The following is an 18,705-nucleotide window of genomic DNA, read 5'->3' as shown; positions in this document are numbered from 1 at the left end:
TTAAGTCACTTGGCCATAAGCAAGAGAAACAAAGAAAATTGAAATCTTATAATAATGAATTGAAAAGAACTCCCCAACTTCTTTTTGACCATTTCATTAAAAACACTATTATAATTTATAAGTGAATTTATGAATTCTTCATTGTTGGGACTCAATATGAGGACGCATGTTCAAAATGTTTGTCGGTGCTATGAAGAGATTAGCTTTGAAATGCGGATATGATCCGCTCCCATCTATATTTAATAAGCTCGAGCTTCCACAACCTTCCCAATGTTATGACATCCAAACTTAAATTGAGAACAAAGATACAATATTTTGATCATAAATTTTCGGAATTCTTCCTAAACAATCCTCCAAATAGATTATAGATCAATCTTCTCTACTAATCACATACTGACAAATTAAAGACCACCTCTATATGTCAAAACCATAATATATTGAGGAAATTTGACACATGTTTGTTAACCTCAATGAGACTTCACAAACATCACCATATGGTCAACATAATCCATGATCTTGTTGGTGACATAGATGATTAACCTAATCCTTTCTCTAATGCTCCAACCTCCACTTGTAAAGAGCAATGCCTCCCCTATTTCAACAACTTGCCTATGTGAACCTAGACCATCCCCATCTTTTTCGTACATACTTGAATTGTTTTATCTTCAATTGTGAAAAAGAAATGAATCATGTATTCAAATTTAAAATACTCATGAAACAACATGACATAAGCCTATCATGGTATTTGCTCAACTAAAATGTGTGCAATTTACATAGTAAGCATTGGTATTTAATGACATAAAACACATAACGTATTTATTTGCAAAAGAGATCTTGAAATAAGTGTGTAACAATCGAGAAATCAAGATCATTTATTGACATTGTCCATTGTAGTATTTGCAAGTCAGTGACACAAACATTGGTTACAAGTTCGCAAAAAGAGTCAATATCATTATAATTGAAAAGTGACCTCCCACAAACTTTTGAAGTTCTTTTAATCAAATACCAAATTGATTCAAGTTGTACATGTACATGAATTTTGCATGCATGATGATGACTTGCCAATTATCTCTTCAATAAATTTGGAAATGGACCCAATTCTACAAGGACCCTTTTAAAAAATAGGTATGAATGGAAGCTGAAATAAGGAACTTGGGGCTTCAAGAACTTCACCTAGTAGGTATCAGGGTCCATACAGACCCAATTATTCCAAGATTTGAAATGAAAAATGTAATGTGTGAGTTTCCTCAAGGACTAGAGGTAAGCCATGAATTGGCATCAATGAAATCAAGGGATAAGAAAGGTCCAACTTGAGCATCAGTGAGCTCATAAGACCAAGCAACTCGAGAACGCCGATCGGCACCTGGGCCAAAGCACTTGTACTCACCATAGAAAGCAGTCCTACATGGAGCAAGTTGAAGAATATGTTAGCCATTGTGTCATGATTTCGACATAAATCGTGATCATGTATGTTTACAAAAACTTTTCTAACTTCAAATGACAAACAAAAAGGTGATCATGTACTCGAGTTTCATTTTTTGGAGACGTTTTGAGGAGTTATTCCTAGTTGTGAATTGACACATACTTGGACACATAGAGTTCTCTATTGTCCCTTTAACCTTATTATTCTCGTTAAACCTAAATTTCCGTTGACACTTTGATGAGAGTGACCACAATTTATATTATCCATAGTACACACGCGTTTATGCATAGCATACCTAGGTAGGTGCTGGTAGGGGGAACCATGCCCCTCCATGCACCTAGCTAGGTATCCAAGGCCTCTCACCCCTAGGAAAGTCTCACAAAATTAAGACAACTTAGCTAGAAGTGAATGACAACAATTAGCATACTTTTGTCGATCCGGGATGCCCCAATCGTTCCAACCATCGGGGAGGATGATATTATCGAGGTACGAGAAGATGAAGACAACCCGAGAGTATGCAGCCCAAGCTCGGCCCAATATTACCATCCCCACCCCCGACACGGTGCAGTTAAGAAACACAAAGCCCGTTGGCTCTGTCCCAAGCTTCCGTTTTTGTGCCGTTAGTGAGCCCGCATTCATGTGAATAGTTCGTAGTTCGCATGCCTGCAATTGCGAGGTGGAATATGTATGTCATTCAATATATTACAGCCTAGAGGTGTTATGGCCACCCCACATGGCTATAACTTATAGTTATAGTACTTGTTTTGAATACTTGATAGATGGATTGGCCGTCCCCGAAGATGAAGTCGACGGAGCCTTGGATGAGGCAGTTCTTGAAGTAATGGCGTCCCTTGTGGTCGTACAATGTGTCTTGTGCTCCGTAGAATGCACAATCGTAAATGGCCCCATGATCACCCGAAATTTGGAATGCGACTGCTTGCCCTCCCACTATTCCTGGTACGGGCGGGGGCGATGAGTTCTACATGGCACATGGTCAACCAAAGATTGGCAATCATCAATTATGTCACAACTTAATTTTAGGTGCCAATACTAACTAGGTTTTTGATTGTAGATAAAAAGTCATAGAAATGTTCACAACCTACAAGGACCTAATGTTATGAGCTTCTACATGGCTACGTTCTGCTAGACTTGGCAACCAAGCTATGTTCCATGCCTAATAATCTAGAGAAACTCATCAAGTTGACCATTATTTTTTTTGCCAAGCATGATTTGGGAAAGTTCAAGGCAGGCTCTTCCCGCATACAATCTTTTGCTCACCAACGCTTAGCTAGACAAAAATCTCTAATCTTATCTAGAGAAGCTCATAATGTGTAAACATTGTAGGAGAAATGTGAATGGATAGCAAGTGTGGCTGACACTCATTCCCCACATAGGGAAATGTCTAAAATATCCCATGATTTAGTTGTGTCCATCATAATTTCTAATTCCCTAAAACATCTTGTGACTTAACCATGCTCGTTATAATCATGAATTCTAGATTACCTCAAAAGCTATGCCTTTGGCAATGAACCCATCCGACATAACAGAAACAGTTGCACTAGTGTACGTGGTTCCAGTCTTCGCAGCATTGTCATCCCATGTGATCTTAGTCTTGTTGGTGCCGGCGCCCAAGAATGTAATGTAGGGCTTTTTCTTTGGTATCTTCAATTTCTCCCTACAACATATAATACACTAACTTTGTCAAGGAAGGTTAGTTACTATGGCCTCCATGAAAATGGGATTAATGGGCTAGACTCAATTAAATAACTAATGGTTAATATCAAAATGTGGGTAGTGTAGGTTGGCTCGAATGTGCTTATGGCAGTGTGGAACTAAAACTTAATGATTTGTATATAAAGTGGTGGCATAGATGAAAATGGAATTGCTTGTTTACAAACACTAGATTATTTGGATAATGATCAAGGTCAATGTGGTGGCTTGCATCTAGTTTACATAAACCATGATAGATTATTGCCTAATTGAGGTTAGGCTATTATTATCAAGAAATTAAATTTAGAAATGTTACCGATAAGTTCCTTCGGCGATTTGTATGATGACTCGTTGGTTATTGCCTTTGGGGATGGAATCGATGGCATCTTGGATTAATTGGAAATTGCCAATGCCAGGGGTTTGGCTAACAATGATAATGTTTTGATTCATGTCTTCACTATCCTTAGAAGGGCCATACTTAGGTTCCAGTTCAACCTTGTTGTTAGTGTTACTAGGGCTATTATAGCCCATGGATTCCATTTGAGATAACCAAGAGAGATAATCTTGAACTTCACGTGTGAAACGGCCATCCTCAGGTACGGAGGCAAGCTCCTCTAAAGAAGCCAAACTATATGTGATATCAAAGATGAAGAAAACAAAGAAGAATTTTGTCACCAAAACTAGGAGACCCATTTTTTATCTCTTGGATCAAATTATAAAGCAAAATAGTTCAAACTTCACAATGCACACTAATAGAAGTGAGCTTTTATTAACATACATAGAGATAGATATAGTTCTTAGTTTAAGGTTGTCACCTATTTTGAATAATCAAAATGTGCACTATGATTCTCTGACAATATTATAATAATATGTTAAAACTTTTATTGTTTATGGATATTCAACAATGGCCCAAATATCACAATCACATATTAAAACCCTTTTTGTTCGTTTATTTATTATTCTCTCCATCTACATGAAATAATTGTCAAACCCACCTGGCAATCCAATAATTGCTTGGGTTAGAAAGAAACCTTCTTATTGAGAGGGGGGTTGGGGGAGTCTCACAAACTTTTGGAATGTATCAATTCAATTTGGTGAAGAAATCAAAGTTCAGATAGAACTTCTTTTCATTCCAGATACGAAAGATTGGTGGATGTACGCATTCGTATGATTCTGATGGGAAAAAAACAATATAATATTGCATGCATAATGTAATAGGAGGAATGAAACGGATCATGTAACACATCCACATCTTCATTAGTGACTTCAATTGCTTTTATGTATGTATATGCAAGGGTATAAATGCTCACAAGACACTTGAGTTTACTCATTCCTCCATCATTTCGCAATATAATACATTTGTCTTCAACAAATCATTCACAACTCGCTACTTGTAAGACACCTATTATGTCTCAAATCCATTTGAACTAGCTTGAGTGACTCTTTCCTTCAACTCATATGGACAATGAGCCATGATACTTATCCATAAAAACATGTCGTTTTCACATGCTATACAATTTTGTTGGCCACATTATATTATATGTACTTACCAAAGGACATAACATGTTTTGTTAGAATATTGAAGAAAATATCACAATATGTGCAAAGATCAACTACGTGGCATGGAAAGATTTAGTGGGTTCTGGGTTGGCATGAATTTGGATCCTAGTAAACATGCATCCACATGCATTGACATGGTTCAATATACACTATTATACCTTCCAACTCACATGTTTTTGCACCCATTAAGATGTTGACACTTCAATATTGCATAGCTTTCCATTCAATGCTCTTGATTATGCAAATTTTCATGTTTGATGTTTCAAAGTTTCCATTCAATGTTCTTGTTTATGCAAAATCCCATGTTTGATGTTTCAAACATCTTTGTTGGAGTCTGCTCATCACAAGACACATTCTTTGTCCTTGTGACTTTGGCATTACTCATCTTGTCATTTTTTGGTCCAATTTTTCAACCTTAGACGATAGGGCTTATGGTTCATTTGTTCCAAACAATCATTCCCACCTCAACATCACTACTTGTGGCCATTTTCAATGCCATGTAAATTTACAATAGGGATATATTTTTGAAGTGGTCCATAAGCATATAGAAGTAGTGATACACCCTTACTGTTTTTAAGGGAGATGTGTTGTTAAGGAAGACACTATATATGGGGGAATTTAGATGCTTTAGAATCATAAATGTGTTTGCAACATATGAACAATCTATAGAAATGGTCATGGTTTCTCTCTCTTTTGTAATGAGAATCTCTCTCTCTCTCTCTCTCTCTCTCTCTCTCTCTTTACTTTTTTATTGTAATAAGCTTACCCTAGTGGTAAGTTGTTTACATTACTAACACTACATCTTGGGTTTGATATCCAATTTTCTCACCTCTCTATTACTCCATAAATATTTCTTATTTCACTAGATGCCATTGTGGAATGCCTCTCTCTCTCTCTCTCTCTCTCTTTGTGTCTCCATCTTTTATGTAGAATGAAAGAACTTTGTTTTTCTCCCCAATATACTGTGCATATTTGAAGATGTAAGAAGATTGTGTATATTAATCCAAAGGCCATCTTATTTGAATCTCAACATCAAAATGTTGACATTTTCGCAATCTCTATCAATGCCAAAGCTAGTGGTGTGAGACAATATGCTCTAGTTGATATAAAAGAGTAATGCCTTTGCTATCCATGATGTGTGTCAAAGGCTAACTTGTTGGGTCAAATGTATTTATCCTCAAGTACGGTCATTTTCTCTCCAAGCATTACTTTTTATATTTGAAGAGTTGAACTCTTTACGAAGCATGCACAAGAGGCTAAACATGTATTACATAAACTTGGCATTTCTATGTTTGCATGTGACATATCCTTTAAATATGAATGTGAATCCCATAGATAGAAGTGTGACCTCACTACTCTTTTAAGTTGCCTTGTATGTTTCAAAATATAAGAATCCAATGGAATGAACTCTTGCTAGTAATTGCCAAGCATACTTTGTATTATTGTCATAATAGGTATATAGCATGCTTAATATTTTTACTTCAGATTCCTCCATGGAAGTTTCTACATGAAGTTAAAAATTATTGAACCTAAAAAAAGGAAACTTATAATTTTTTGGTTATTTCTTTACGCATTGATTAATCGATTGATTAGTTGACTAGGTAAGGATCTTCATTCAAGAGGTGTAAAGAATGCCAACTTGTTTAACTAGATAAGGAGGGTCGTGAATGAATACAAAGTGTGTATGTGTGAAGATTCAAGAATGGCTTGGTTTTACCATTTAATGCATGATCCCCAATAACATTATGTGGTCGTGGTATTGTTGTTTTACACCATAGTGATGATGTCTATGGCCGCAAAATTTTACATCAATTCAATGAAAGCTCTTGGGTAGCAAAAATGTGCATCCTCTATAACATAAATGTTTACAACTTAGTTGATTGCGTTGGAATCTCTTTTTTCTGGCAAATGTTTGCAACTTGGTTGATTGCATGCAAAATTCATTACATTTTTGCCCCTTTTACATGCTCTGATTTCTTTACCGTTTCTTTTGCACATGCACAAAATATAAGGCACTATCGGAATCATCGTGGATGACACCATCATAAAGTTGAGCCACAAAGTTATTTTTCTCACACGACAAATAAAACTTGTAACTCCATCTATTAAGACGTAAATACTCATCATATTAAGGTCAATATCAAAACTATCATGTTAACATTGCCCCATCGAGGCAATATGATATATATTAGATGTAGTGTTTTTATTCTAAAAGTATATGTATTTCCTAGTTTAAGTAGTAGGAAATTTAGACATTTCATGTTCTTTACGAATCAAAGTCAAAATTAAATGGAGTTGATTGCTCAATAATCACATTCAAGTTTGCAAAGGAATCATTTTGTTCTTTTTTTTTCCATAAAAAATATCCTCCATTGGTATTAAAATTAAAGGAAAAGTATATACATATATTGTGTTGCATCTGTTCAAAACTAATACAACCCCTCGTCGGCATATCCATAGTCTCTATAACCTCTTTTTAGTGCATTCCATGAGACGATATTTGAAACCATAATTGTGCTAAATGTTTTATGCACAGTTTCTCCGTTCGGGCATATCTGGAAATTAAACTAGCCCATTCAAAAAGACTTCTTGCTTGTCTTATGGCAAAGATTTGTTAATCTTCAAGCATACTTCTCAATAAGGCACTTGTTTGTGTGACCTCCATGTTTTACGAGGACATTTGAACCTGGAAGTTGTTCCCTTTCTATATATCTCCCATGTTGCCATATGCTTTCAACATACCAAAAAATGTCATCATATTAGGTAAGAGGCCTTGCACAAGCATTTGAAGATAAAGTTGTATAGCATCCTCATTCTTATCATGCTTAGTATAGCCCAATAACATGGCAGTCCATTGTACCACACACATCTCCAACCAACAATAATCCATCAAAAAACTCTCGGGCTTCAATTATTGGTTCACATTTACTGTACCAACAAAATGATATTTTTCAAATCCTTCTTTTGCATTATCACCATGTAATTCCCCTCCTCTTGTTAGAGACTCTAAGCTAAAACAAGCTTTCAAGAAACAAACAAATCAAGCAAAGTTGGGAGAAGAAATTGCATTTGTTCGAGGCCATAAAACACTTGCTTTTCGAGCCCATAGTCAATATATCCAGATGCAATCACCTTCCATTATCAAGCCACATTTGATGTACATATCAATCAAAGAGTCCCACAAGCATTTAGGACACTTATATAGGTCATTGCTCCAAGAGGGAATACCATTATTTCCATTTGTTCTAACAACTAACAAACATAGGGCGTCTTCAGTTGGCCCATATTTAGCATATCCATTAATAAGGGTATTCCACAATGTCACATCTTGACTTGGTAGATCCTCGACTACATCCCGTAGTAGAGTAAGAGAGCCACCTTTTGCATACATGTCTATCAAAGCATTACCAAGAAATAGATCTCTTTCGTACCCATCTTTAGCAATCTCCAAATGTAATTCTTGACCTTCATCCCAATTACCATCTTTGAGCTAACTCTCAAGCTGCTTAGATGATTGACAACACCAGGAATAAACCCCTCCATTTGCAGATGCTCAACAAATTTAAGAGTTTCTTCACAAAACTCAATTCCTATCTTGGTTATTCTCTACATATCCTCTTGTGCTTTTGCAAGGAAACAAAATATATGTGATAGTATCTAGGGCAATGCCATCATTTTGAATCTGTTAAAAACGGTCCAACTTTGTGGCCTTGACCTTATTTAGCATACTCACCAATAAGTGCAATCCAAGAGACTATAGTTCAAATAGGAACCTATTTAAGCACTTTTTGACATTTTACAAACTCTCCATATTTGGCATGCATTGTTCAAAAAAAGGAGAGTGTTGTCTCTCTCACTATATCCATGTTCCAAATGTTCTATAGTCACTATATTGCATGAAATTGCATCTTTCACAGAAACATCAAAAATTCCTATGCTATTTGGAGGAACCCACATTTGGCCTACATACCCACTAAGGTATTGGCAATGAGGGTCTCAATATGTAACCCTTTCTTCACAATCTCAGCATGTATTACACTACATTGATTGATGTCTCGAGTATCACCACAAACTTTCAAGCTAGAAACAAACACACATCTATTTGGCAAGATATTATGTACAAACACTGGTAAAGCTTGTGCTTTACAACTATGGGTTCAAGTCTCAAGTGATGGATATGATTTTGATCACAGTTTTAGTTTGATATATTGTGTAATAACCATTTGTTGTACAAAACAACACTCCACAATCCTAAGGCTTGCATTTCCTAATTGTAAATAATGGAAATATAGGGTTTACTTGTGAGGTCATATGGAACTTACTTATATTAACAGGAAGCAACGCTGAAAATTGAAACATAACATTAATCTTATATTATGATTTGAGTTTTGATTTCCCTCTTAATCTCTAGCCAATGTTAATGTATGTCAAGTCTATATTTTTACCCATAAAAATATCATCCATTGGTATTAACATAAAGCGGCCCAAGCCAATATACAAAATAGTCCATTATTACAAAGAAAATTGCAACATAATTAACTAGAAAATTATTGAACATTCGTGTAGCTCCAATAGTCTCAACAACACTGGGTTAAAAAAACCCCATCTTTTTACAAGTTGAGTATGGATTTTTGGCCTTTATCAATGGAGTCTATATTTATTGTCACTCAAGTGCGATTTGTAAGTAGACTCCAACATCAAATACTTTCAATTGCTTCTTTAATGCTATTGGTAACCACCCAAACAATCATTGAAACGTATATTTGTACGATAACAATCACAAGGATTGTGATAGTTTTGATATCAATTCCAATGTTCAGATGAATTTTCTCTTGGAAGTTTATCGAATGACCTTATTATTATTCATTTATATTATTGATGAAGATGTGAGTAATGTTTACATTTTGACTACAAAGTTCTCAATGCTCATACCTTGAAAAGTTAAGTGTACCATTTAAGAATAGGAATAAAATATTAATGAACTTGTACATATTCCAACTAATGAAGAATTTAGCTAGACACACCCAATGTATATTATGAAAATGTCTTAATATTAGACAACACATTGTGAAATGTAAAATTAATAATTTGAGTGTTCTTTTTGTTTAAGAGTAATACAAGCATAATGATTAAGAACATATTTTTAACTTTCGACATAATGACTGAAGTATTTTACTCAAAACAATCCTTTTACAAACTAGCCACATGTCATGCAAGCAACTAACTATCCACATATGAACTTACTTTTGTTTGTTTCAATCAATCTATACGTGGAATGTACCTACTGATCATACTTATTATTGATCTACTCATTACTTCACATAGCAAACTAACAAAATCGTATAGAGATGGTTTGCTTAAACCCTTCTCTTGTTTGAGTATAGTATTGTGACATTTTTTTTTTCCAAAAAACCACTACTTCGCATTAGTTAGCAAATAGAATACAACAAAGTTTATCCAAATCCACAATGGGATCAACATATACAACTTGGAGAAACAACTCCAAAACTATCAACCAAAAACAGCAAAAAAAACTCAACCGATCCTTAACTCAAGCAAAATTGAATTAAACCCTATTTTACCCGACTCTACAACTCCCTAACGCACGTTTGTGTCAGCTATACATACATAATTACAACCCATGTACAATATTGGGAACCATCGGTGGAAACAGCCACCTAGGTGCTTGGTAATTCCACTTAGGCCTGGATGAAGATTTGACTAGCATGGGAGAGCTACTCCATTTCAGCAAGAATTTTGACCTTGCCCATTCTGCTTCTTCTGAATCCCCTTGAATCGAATCATACCGACCGCGCAACCAAGCCACAAGATCAAACCAGATATTTAACATCATCTCCCCGCATGAGATCTTTTGCTGCTGAAAAACAACCTTACAACGCCTGATCCAGATATGACAAGCCGTCAAACATGCCACCATAAGCCAAATCTCCTCAAAAATTTTAGAATTTGTGCCTGGTCTCACCCCATCACATTGGAACACGCCACCGCCTTGCACTATAAATCCATGTCCTTGTGGGTTTAACCGTTCACCCCAACTTTCCCCTTTTAAGGACAACCCTTGTATTGAGCCCCACAAAACGTTCCCTTTCACACCACAGGCTGCCACGATTTGAAGGCTTCTACTCCAAATGCTAATCGCCTCTGTACAATTCCAAAAACAGTGAGAGATTGATTCCACATCTTGTCCACATAACTTACAACTAGCCTCATCACCACAGGAGCTCAACCACTCGCCTACAGGTATCGCCTTGTGGCTAAGAAGCCACCACCAAGCCTTAATTTTTTTTGGCATATCCAATGCCCATAGTCTCCTCCAAAACGACTTCAAATCGTCATCTGAAATGCCTTTATCCTTCCAACTGTTGCGAATCATTCCAACATCCACGGTTTTGGAGCCAACGATTCATCTTCCTAGCTTGGTATTGTATTCAAAAAACTTTTTCAAGTTTTTTGTTCCTGGTGTCTGCCACCAAACCTCCAATGGGTCCCACTCCAAATCATATAAGGGTTTATTATCGTAAAGCCATATTTTACACTCATGATCCAGTGTCTTAGGGTCTGGGTTCAATTGCCACCACTTACCCTCCAACACTGCCACCCGCACTGCCATCCACCTACCATCATCTGTCAAAGAACTTCCGTTACCCCACAAACGATCCTCGCTAGTTGAGCACCTACCACGGATAAGTTGTGCATCACCCTCACCTACAAACTAGCCCGACCAAACTATCTCTTCCACTGGCAACTTATCCAATCCATCAACAACCCCATCTATCAGTTGGGTTACCTTCGTTAGTCTTCCAGTAATCCTACAATTAACAGTCTGACCCGTCCGCCTCTTCATGCTGAAAACCTCCCAATCGTGTACCGACTGAATCTTGTACCCTAGCATCTTCCCCCAAGGCAAGTACTTTTGTTGTCCAAGCATCTTACCATCTTCACTTCTAATCCTAGGGTTCCAAAACAACAGTTTTCGTAGTTGTTTATCCAGTGTTTTCGGTTGCATTAAGACTAACCCTTCTCTTAAACTTGACCATGCCTTCATTATGGAGTGAACCACTCTATCCTCCATGCTAGCCGGTTCTTTCAACTTTAGAGCTGGGTTGAACAACCACCATGTATTTGCCTGCCAAGGACCACCATTCTTGGGACACCAAAGGTAAACTCTATTCCTAAGGAGCACCTTCCACAATTCTGGTCCGGGTTGCAAACTTCGCACTAAAAGCTTACCAAGTAGAGCCTTACTTTGGTGAACCGGATCCACCAGTCCAAGTCCTCCCTCATTCTTTGTCTTAACTAAACAACCCCACGCCACTTTAGTTGATGCCTTTTCATTGTCTCTACCCGACCACAAGAAGCCTCTCACCATTGCCTTAATATTTTTTATGCAAGCTTTGTCTAACATCCAACATGCCACTGAATGCCACATGGTGACCAGCAAAATATGGTTCACCACCACAACCCTACCAGCAAGGGAGAGCTTTACTAATGCCCACAACCGAAGCTTTTTTCTAATTTTGTCTTTGACCTGCTCAAGCTACTGATTTTTTGGTGTCTCAACTCCCACCAAAAAGCCCAAATACTTAACAGCCATGCCATTGGGGACCCATTGAAAATCAACGTTGGGACACCATAACGATCGTGGGTTTGAACTTACCTAGAATCCTCTACTTTTGTTCCAGTTAATTTTCCCCCCTGATGCATTGCAAAACCACTCAATCCGTCCTTCCACCTTCTGTAAATTAGCATCATTCCCTTACAAGTAAAGCATAGTGTCGTCTGCATACTCAGAGTCCAGCAACTCCTTACTCGCATGTGGGATAGCTAAACCTCTTATTCCTGCATCCGATCTGTTCAAAAAGAAAGAGAATGCTTTTGTAATAAATAAAAAAAGATAGGGGGCCAACGGGCACCCCTGTCTAACAGACCTACGTAATGGAATTGATGGGCCACGATGCCCTGTCACTAACACCCTACTCGAACTTCCTTTGTAAAGGGCTAGTGCAGCTGATCGCCATTTTAAAGGTAGACCCAACCTTTCCATGACTTTATCTAAAAAAGGCCATTGAACTCTGTCATATGCCTTCTCAGAGTCAAGCATGAGACACGCAATGTGCTGATTGGTTTTCTTTGCCAAGGCAATCGCCTCCCAAAATGTCAGCACATTATCAATTATGCATCTGTTTTCCATGAACCCTGTTTGTCCAACATGGATTAGTTCCTGCAGGTAGGGTTTTACCCTCTTGGCTAGTATATTAGCAAATATCTTATATATTGTGTTTAGCAACGTGATTGGTCTCCATTGCCTTGCATCAGTTGTTACACCTTCTACCTTAGGAATTAGAAATATCATTCCCTCTTGAAATTGCTCAGGTAAGTACCCAACATCCCATGCCTCCTTTAGCCCATCAACCAAATCTGCCTTGATTACATCCCAAAAATTTTCGAAAAAATCTCTTGATAACCCATCGGAGCCTGGGCAGGACGTTCTACAAATACTTGCCAAAGCATCAGCCACCTCCTCCTCCAAGAGAGGCCTCACCAAATTAGCTTGTGCCGCATCTGAAATTTTATGTTGCATTCCCTCAAGCACATATTCTATCATAGCAGGTTGTTCGGGGCTATTGTAACTATCCGAAAGCAACTCATGATAGTGTGAGGTGACCGCCTCCAAGATGTCTGAAATATCCTCCGAGATAGAGCCATCTTCCTTAACCAGTTTCAGATTGTAGCTATAGTTTGTTCTAGGTTGTTTATGCCTAAAAAATTGTTTATTCACCTTATCCCCATTTTTGCTCCACCATACAGCCGAACTCCTAAATAACATCGTATTTCTAGATGCAATCAAACATTGCAACGTTTCTCTGGCAGCCTCGAGGCTTGCCCTAGACCATTGGCAACGGGGATCTTTCTGTAGTAGCCTTTGGGCAGCCGCTATTGATCTCCTTAAACACATTTCTTCCTCCTTAGACCTCGTAATTCTACTTTTCGTCGCCTTATGGAGATAAGTTGACGTTTCGATAATCTTCCCTCGAAGTTTATCAAGTGCGCCACATCCAACCGAATTGCTTTCCCATATACGCCTTATGTTTCTACTCACCTCCACATCCTCAAAAAGTTTTTTGTTGATCCTCACATTGTAGTCCCTTGGTGGCCTCCTCTGCGTTTCTAGCGTTATCTTAACCGGCATATGATCAGAGTAGGCTGACCCTGCAATGATTTCAACATTGGTTCCAAATTTTTCTAGTGCCAGATTGATGTATATTCTGTCTATGCGTGACATGCAAAAACCATGCATACTGCAACCTGCTCTCAAAAAACTTAGCGAATTTCGAGGTTTTTTTATTACATGCCAGGCATCTTTCACCCCCATTCTACCCATCAGCAAATCCCACGCAACAAGCTCAGCCCCTTGTACCACCATTGGCATACCCCCCACCTTGTCCTCTTTGTACAAAGTCATGTTAAAATCCCCAACAAGGATCCATGCATCTGCCACTGGCAAACCATTGGCCAATTGCCTCCAAAAAAGGGCCCGGTTCGTTGACGAATTGGGTGCATACACATTTATTATGCCAATTACATTTTGGGCCCATCTAATAGTCACATAGATGGCACGTCCCTCCACTATGGTGTCATGACCCACCACAACAACATCTGAAGACTTCCTTATAGATGTACAGACACCCCCTTTCCTACCATGCTCACCTTGAGCTGGGGACCAGAATGAGTATTGTGACATTTTACTTAAAACTATGTGAAAGTACTCTCATATTCAAGAGAATGTATCAAGAACTCTATAATTATTAGCTTATCATTTTCTTTTTTATGCAAGAACTCTATAATTATTCACCCATCATTTACTTTTTTATGCAAGACTCTTCTAAGTTCTCTTTATGATTCTTAGGATTAGTGGTGTTATTTGAAGTTCTCATATGTTTTTTGTTTCTGAGGATTAAATAAGAAGAATCGTGGTGTTTCATTAAACGAGTTAATGCAGATGTTGAGAGCTCCACTAAAATGGTAGAATTTCAGGAATGGATGCCAATTAGAGTTCTTACTAGATCTAAAAACCAATGGGAAGTAGACCTAGACATATGCAAAAACGATGCATCTTCTAAATTTTGGATCTTGGAGGATACATGCCTAAAGATCTTGACTTGGGATCCAACGGAATTGGGATGGAAATGTTACCCGTATAGATGCAATGTGGAAGGTGGTGTGTAAGGTGTAATATGAAATGTGAATGTGTGAGTGTTACATGGGGTAAGTAGGTGTACCTACATCCATTCAACTTTTTGTAATGATTAGATCTTTTACTATATAAATCCCCACTCGTGGGGCATGAAGAAAGAGAAATATATTGACGTTACCCCCTCAATTGTGTCTCGACTCTTCCTCTCTCTCTCTCTCTCTCTCTCTCTCTCTCTCTCTCTCTCTCTCTCTCTCTCTCTCTTACATGTTGGGATTTCGGTCCCTTCGGATGGGATGGTCGGATGTCGGAGATGAATGACGACAAGCCCGGTTGCGGTTTCGGAACCGGATGATGAAGATCCCGGCTTCGGAGCCGGATGACGAATGTACCCGGAGAGAGATCCGGATGCGGGGACATATTTGTGAATATGTTTGCCAAGGGCCCTTGAGGCTATAGTTGTAAATAGCCCGAAAGTCATATGTGTATAAATATGACTTAGGGCAAACAGTTTTAACGTTGTTGCTCATTTTTCTGTTTTCATCTAGAGGGAGCGAAGTGAGAGCAGCCGTGAGAGAGAGGAAAGGAAGAGGTCGACGCCTCTGTGTAATACCGCCGCCTGTGGCGAGGATAGCGAGCTCAAGGTCGTCGCCTTGCAGCTCGCCATTGTATATTTCCCAGCGTATAGTGATAGTTGGAGCCTTGCACTCCCGTGGTTTTTCCCGTCTAGGGTTTTCCACGTTAATCCCTGTGTATTCGTGTCTTTCTCTGTGTTTCCGATTTTCTGTTGCATTGATTCGCGCTTCCTCGGTTGTGGCCGAGTGGTGAAGGTTGAATCGAAGCGTCGATTCCCAACAAACTGGTATCAGAGCGACTGCAGTGCAGAAAATGGAAGGCGGCAGCAGCGGGCAGTCGGGGATGATGGTGCTGAATGCGCAGAACTATGCCGACTGGAAGATAAAGATGGAGGATCTGCTGATTGTTCGGGACCTGTATAAACCGATCGACAGGTCGGAAATACCCAAGGGGGTACTTGAGACGGAATGGAGGCTTCTGAACCGGAAAGCCGTTGCAACCATTCGGCAATACGTCGACGTGAGCGTTCTACAACATGTGGCGAACGACACCAACGCATATGAGATGTGGCGGAAGCTGTCGGGCCTCTACGAGAGGAAGAATGCGTTGAACCGGACCTCCCTGATGAGGAAGATAGTGAACCTCAAGTACCGGTGTCGTAGTGTATTTCGTACACTACGTGAAAAAGTAAAAAATAATATAACCGATTTAATTACATATAAATAAATAAAATAATATATCAAGATATTTATCACGTGCATAGGGCAAGATTTGAACCCTGTACCTCCACGTAGCCAAACCTCAACTTTACCATTATGCTACCTTATCTTTAGTGTTCTATAAATAGATTTAATAACTATAAGTGCTTTATTTGCGCCTACCTTTATTAAAAAGGTAAATCATGCATTTTTAGAGTGCGTGAATATTTTATAGAAAAACGCAAGCAACTAAAAAGTGACTCATGCACATCTAGCGTGCATGAGCACTATATTTAGCAAATAAAAGCAAGGATTAAAAAAGCATCACATGCACATTTAGTGTGCATGAACATATTAGAAAAAAAAGCATGTAGCTATGCTTAGTCTCTCCCATCACTACATAAGGATGGGGAGCACAATGTAATAGGCGTGTGAAAAATATTTGGGAAATTGGATATATTTCCTAAAACACCAACAATCAATAAAATATACTCGTGGGATTCACGAAGTTTAAGATAATCTATCTCTTTCAATCTAAATTCATATTCTTACATAAATATTGATTAATGTAATACTTGTGGGATTCACAAGGTTTGATCTCTTTTCTCAATCTACTCTAATCTATTCTAAATTATTTCAATTTATTACTACGATTTAGATAAACTAAAACAATTATACTTGTGGGATTCACAAGTTTCTATATCTCTTTCTAATAATCTATTTATTACTAGCCTCATCTCATATTCTTCTTTCTCCTAGTCCAAAACCCCGGTGGTTCCCACCCGACTCATGCAAACGATCCGGAGCCGAAAGGCACGACACCGGGACGGCGAGAGTATGGTGGAACACGTAAGCACGTTCATGGGATTCGTGAACCAGCTTGCGGCGATCAAGTTCTCGCTGGAGGATGCAATGCAAGCCATCATTCTGATGTGTACATTGCCGGAAAGCTGGGAGAACTTGGTGGTGACTCTCAGCACCTCCTGCACCGAAGATAACTTGTCCCTACAAACGGTAAAGACAAGTATTTTGAACGAAGAAGCGCGTCGGAGAGATAAAGAACCGGCCTCCGATCCGAAGATGTTGTTTACCGAATCGGATCGGGGAAGACAACGGAACCGGAGCCCGCAAAGACGGGAGAAGTCGGGGACCCGGTCGCAGTCAAGAGGAAGGCCCACATGCTTCCACTGTGGGAAGCCGGGGCACTTCCGAAAGAATTGTCGGCATTACCGAAAAGACAACGGAACCGACGACACCGATTCGAAGAAGTCTTCGGAACGGAACGGTGCTTACCGGGGAGCCACAGACCGGAATGGTTCGGATCGGCGAGGGCAGGACCGGAAAGGAACGACGGCACTCGCGGCAAGTGAAGAGGAGATCATGCTCATCACCGAAGAAGGTGAACTAAACATTGCCGGCGATGAGACTACCTGGGTGGTCGATTCCGGAGCGTCGTTCCACCTGACCCCGGAAAGAAGATACTTCTCATCCTACACAGCCGGTGAGCATGGCTGTGTTCGGATGGGAAATGACGGTACGTGCCGGATTGCCGGCGTAGGAGACGTGTGGTTGACAACCTCGACCGGATGCAAAATGCTGCTGAAGGATGTCAGACACGTTCCGGAGGTTCGATTGAACCTGATTTCGGCCGGGAGGCTAGACGATGAAGGCTACACAGGTAGCATCCGGAACGGCGTAATGAAGTTCAGCAAGGGGAGCCTGATAGTGGCTCGGGCCCGGAAAGTCAACACACTGTACCTTATGAATGCCTGGTTGTGTCCGGAAGAGTTGAACGTGGCAGCCGACACTGCCGGTGAGCTGTGGCACAAGAGACTGTGCCACATGAGTGAGAAGGGGATGAAGAGGCTTGCAGAAGACAACCTTATTCCAGTGAAGCATGTGCACCTGGAGAAGTGCACCGATTGCCTGGCCGGTAAGCAGAACCGAACCTCCTTCCACTCAAGGCCACCGACGAGACGTAGCGCACCATTGGAGTTGGTGCACACTGACGTGTGTCAGGTAGAAACGAAGTCACATGGCGGAGCCCAGTACTTCGTGACATTCATAGATGACCATAGCCGGAAGCTGTGGACGGCACCGCTGAAGACAAAGGACCAAGTGTTGTCCGTCTTCAAAGAACTCCACGCGAGAGTGGAAAGAGAATCCGGCAAGAAACTGAAAGCGATACGAGCGGATAACGGAGGGGAATACCGGGGGCAGTTCAAGGAGTACTGTCGCTCGAAGGGAATCCGGCTCGAGTTTACTGTGCCGAAGACGCCGGAACTAAACGGGCTGGCCGAGAGGATGAACCGGACCATAATGGAGAGGGTCCGGAGTATGCTGGCGCATGCGAAATTACCCAAGGGGTTTTGGGCTGAGGCAATGTCGACGGCGACATACGTGATAAACAGATCACCCTCAGTACCTTTGGACGGACACACGCCGCAGAGAGTGTGGACCGGTAGGGAAGTATCCTACCGGCATCTGAAGGTGTTCGGGTGTCTCGCATATGTGCATGTGGCTAA

The 18,705-nt window shown here is 39.8% G+C and overlaps 1 protein-coding gene across 1 annotated transcript; it reads right to left on the bottom strand.

Moving 5' to 3' along the window:
• Positions 1–936: 936 nt before the first annotated feature.
• Positions 937–3,901, bottom strand: LOC147868951 (putative pectinesterase 53). Its single transcript, XM_087325147.1, has 5 exons — positions 3,450–3,901; positions 2,927–3,098; positions 2,196–2,402; positions 1,851–2,086; positions 937–1,401 (listed from the first exon to the last, which is right to left on the bottom strand). Exons 1-5 carry the CDS (start codon positions 3,824–3,826, stop codon positions 1,248–1,250), a joined length of 1,146 nt encoding a protein of 381 aa, XP_087181273.1. The 5' UTR covers positions 3,827–3,901; the 3' UTR covers positions 937–1,247.
• Between the last annotated feature and the right edge of the window lie 14,804 nt (positions 3,902–18,705).

This window comes from Azolla caroliniana, unplaced genomic scaffold (assembly GCF_043228905.1).
Source record: "Azolla caroliniana isolate FFs.n. ecotype wild unplaced genomic scaffold, voAzoCaro1.0.p SCAF_1, whole genome shotgun sequence".
Taxonomy (NCBI): domain Eukaryota; kingdom Viridiplantae; phylum Streptophyta; class Polypodiopsida; order Salviniales; family Salviniaceae; genus Azolla; species Azolla caroliniana.
Note: the sequence above shows the minus strand (reverse complement) of the source record. Positions and strands in the feature narration are given on the sequence as shown.

Bases quoted from the DNA above. Each gene is read 5' to 3' on its own strand.
- LOC147868951 (XM_087325147.1), bottom strand. From the start codon at position 3,826: ATGGGTCTCCTAGTTTTGGTGACAAAATTCTTCTTTGTTTTCTTCATC. The intron at 3,099-3,449 runs GTAACATTTCTA...TATATGTTGTAG, and splicing joins ATCGCCGAAGGAACTTATCG to GGAGAAATTGAAGATACCAA. The intron at 2,087-2,195 runs GTATTCAAAACA...TCGCAATTGCAG, and splicing joins ACGGCCAATCCATCTATCAA to GCATGCGAACTACGAACTAT.